This window comes from Priapulus caudatus, unplaced genomic scaffold, assembly GCF_000485595.1.
Source record: "Priapulus caudatus unplaced genomic scaffold, Priapulus_caudatus-5.0.1 Scaffold1709, whole genome shotgun sequence".
In the NCBI taxonomy this organism is placed as follows: domain Eukaryota; kingdom Metazoa; phylum Priapulida; class Priapulimorpha; order Priapulimorphida; family Priapulidae; genus Priapulus; species Priapulus caudatus.
This window is the reverse complement of record NW_014578770.1, coordinates 30001-33363: the sequence shown is the minus strand read 5'-3', so window position 1 is coordinate 33363 and position 3363 is coordinate 30001. Positions and strand designations below refer to the sequence as shown.

Below are 3363 nucleotides of genomic sequence, written 5' to 3'. Positions count from 1 at the left end.
GCAGCCACTACGTATCTCGAGTCGGTTTTCGGCAAAAATACCAGATTTTCACCGCTCATTTATCATTTGTATACCCACCTGATTTTTGCCCTGTTTAGGAAATGTATATAGTGTGAATATGTTCACATTGCAAGTGATATTTCTAAGTGCTAATTTCTCAATGCTTCAGAAACCAAGGTTTCTATGTCCCCAACTTCATCTTTGTGCACCGGCCAAGCAAGCCTTGTTCGCATCAGAACAAAACGAAGTTATAATGGCAAAGGATGAATCCATAATAGATCATATTAGGGTAGGTGAAAATCGCTTACAATTAATACCTGCTTAATTAAATGCATGAATATTATTAAATTAAATTATTAGTATACAGATAATATGTATATATCATAGTTTCAAAGGAATTTAAATGAGTCTTTTAAGGGCGAGTTCACTGTGACCTTTAACTATAATTTTTTGTCAATGTCCATTTGCAAACAATGGCAAATTTTTATATACTATAAGATCTGGAATAACCTGCTGACTTCTCAGCTCCAGTGTAGCCTATGGAATTCCTTGTTATGATGCGACGTTAGCTGCAATTCCGCGATTGATAACTTTCTTTCAGGATGACGCACGCTGTTCCTTCTGCCAGTTCTTCATCGAGACCATCAATGGCTATCTATTGAAGAATACAACAGTTGCCGAGCTGATAGTCATACTGGAGAAGGTGTGCGACAGTCTGCCTGTGAATGAGACCAAAAAACAGGAGGTACGTGCAATGTGAGGATGTAGTGCAAAATATACGCAGTTGGGTGATCAACGATTCAGGAAGGTCCGCGCAATGAACGTTTTGTCGCTATGTGCATCTGGTCTTGGGAAGGGCACGTCATTGGTTGTTGTTGTGATCTGTATGAACCAGTATGCAATTATCAAGTTGATTGAATTCTGTACTTCCAACAATCGTCTTTTGAATTAGACAATTGTGTTCGTAACCAACAACTGCTGTCACACATGTTACTAGATGAGTTGCTCCTATAGCAGAGAGTCTCTTGTGTAGGTTATGACACATGTCGCTACATGTATCTCTCAGGTTCGGTGCAGCTCTGTGTGGATACGTTATTCTGTTGTTGTGTTTTTGATATCTCGCGTGTCTTGAACACAGACCATTGTGTTGGATTTCTACTACATTTGCTTAACATATAACATATAATGTAGTAACAATAGTAATAATAGTAATAATCTACGATAGTGCAAGCTCTTGATGCCAATGGCTGCCAAGTTCCTGCAAAATCTCATCTCGAAAGTGCCACCAGATATGGCCTGCGCCATCCTGAAGCTCTGTCCAGTAAAGAATCGCCGTCGTGGTGAGTTACCTCCCACCCGCAGCACTGCATAGCATCAGTAATATGGCTGGCTTTCACGGTATCTGTCGGAGACCCTAGGAATTTTGATCTATCGTAGTATAAACATCTATTCAACTATCTGTTACCGTCTTTAAATTAATAAAATAAATAAATAAATAAATAAGCGTGTTCAATAATGTTTTCCAGAGGTGGCAGTGCTGCAGATGTTGGTGCCTACTGTCACCGCTTCAATAAAGTGTGATCTATGTACAGCGGCCATGGGAGAGGTGGATAGGATCATCATGAGAAACCAGGTATGGTGTCATTGTGTGATGTTATATGAATAGAATAATCGACTTTATCTTTAGGAATGATTATTAATATGATATATTAGATACAGAGAAGTGTTATCTCTGCTTATTTGTAATTGAAAGTTCAAATGTCTGTACTGCATGAAATGAAAACATTTATGCTATTGTTAGGTTTGCTATGTGTTTTTTTATGCAATCAGTTAATTATGTTTTACTCGCTATTTTGACATTCTTTGCAAGATAATATGAAAATACGAGAACGGTGAAACCATGAGAAATCCTCGCTTCAAATAACTTCATCCATTATATCAGGAGTGAATAATAATTATTAATAGAATATTAGAAATATTATTCACTCCTGATTATATTATCCTAATTACCCTAATTACAGTAATTACCCTAATTACACTTTAGGGTGGGCAAGCATTATATTGCAGTTGATATTACAGCAGAAGCTGCATTCAGTAATTACGCATCGCATGACTGTTTTACAGATTGTAATACAACGGGAAGCTATGGAGCTGTGTCTGCGACTAACAGCAGCTGTTCGCGAAAAGGTAACATTTAAAATATACTACAGACGCATTAGTCTGTGCTCTGCAGGAAAAAGGTAGTGCCGGTGCGTGCGTGCGTGCGTGCGTGCGTGCGTGCGTGCGTGCGTGCGTGGTGTGTGTGTGTGTGTGACCGTGTGTGTGTGTGCGTGCGTGCGTGCGTGCGTGCGTGCGTGTGCGGTGTGCGGTCGTGTGCTGTGTGTACGAATTGTCTGTAACGACGCATTAGTCTGTGTCTGCTGGCAAGGAGTGCCGCAGTGTGTGTGCATGTATGGTGGAGCGTGCGTGTGTGCCTGGCATGCATGCGTGTGTGCATGCATCGGGCGTGTGTGCGCATCAGTTGCGTATATTCAGTGTTCGTATGTAATTATGTATATGACGCTTTGTATAAAGGAGTTAAGTCATACTACTAAGCAAATAAATCTCTTTGCTTGTTCTTGATGACGCGCCTCCCATACAAAGAACACGAGAGAAATTAAGAGCCATAAAGCACACATTGCAGTGCCAAGGGCTGTCACCATATCTTGAAACGTCGGCCGCGTTCCCAATACCGTGTTTTGGAGCTCTAGTGGTGTGTTTGTCAATTAAATTTAATTTGCTCACGTGTGGAATCGTTCTGACTGCCAGGCAAGCGGTGCTTCAGGCCATCGCTTCACCTCATTGGCGGACGCTAGACGCTTGTCGTTCACGTTCTGAAGGGCATTTTTTTTATTGTTTGCAGTCGCTGGTTTCTCGAAGCTTGCAGTGTGTTTGCCATGCTGGACCATAAACTTCACTGAGAGCGCTCGACTTCCTTCTAAAGAAAACCATCGCTCGCCAGTGCCATCTGGGCAGGGGACGCTGGTTACTGTCAGTAAATGTAGTGTGATTGTGGAATGTGGATGCTGCTCAATCTAGGCCGATGCATTTGAAACGTTAATGATCATCCATTATTATCGGATTAATTGATCGTGGATTATTGATCGTGATTATTGATCGTGGATTATTGATCGTGATTATTGAATGCGTGGATTATTGAATCGTGATTATTGACGTGGATTCAGATACGTGGTTATTGATCGGGAATTATTGATCGTGGATTTAATTGCTGTGGATTTATGATTCGTGGATTTAATGAACGTAGAGTAATGATCGTGGGTTATCTGATCGTGGATTATTGATCGTGATATTGAACGTAGATTA

The 3363-nt window shown here is 40.9% G+C and overlaps 1 protein-coding gene across 2 annotated transcripts in view; it reads left to right on the top strand.

Moving 5' to 3' along the window:
- The window catches only part of LOC106817386 (prosaposin-like), a 7254-nt gene extending 4292 nt beyond the window's left edge, over positions 1-2962 (top strand). The window contains exons 4-9 of one of the 2 annotated variants that reach the window (XM_014822051.1): positions 170-289; positions 602-745; positions 1226-1340; positions 1527-1633; positions 2125-2187; positions 2927-2962. In XM_014822051.1, coding sequence (XP_014677537.1) covers positions 170-289; positions 602-745; positions 1226-1340; positions 1527-1633; positions 2125-2187; positions 2927-2950 — 573 coding nt within the window. In that variant the 3' untranslated portion in view covers positions 2951-2962. Of the gene's footprint in view, positions 1-169; positions 290-601; positions 746-1225; positions 1341-1523; positions 1634-2124; positions 2188-2926 lie in introns of both variants that reach the window. The other variant, XM_014822050.1, reaches the window with a different exon arrangement.
- Positions 2963-3363: the final 401 nt, after the last annotated feature.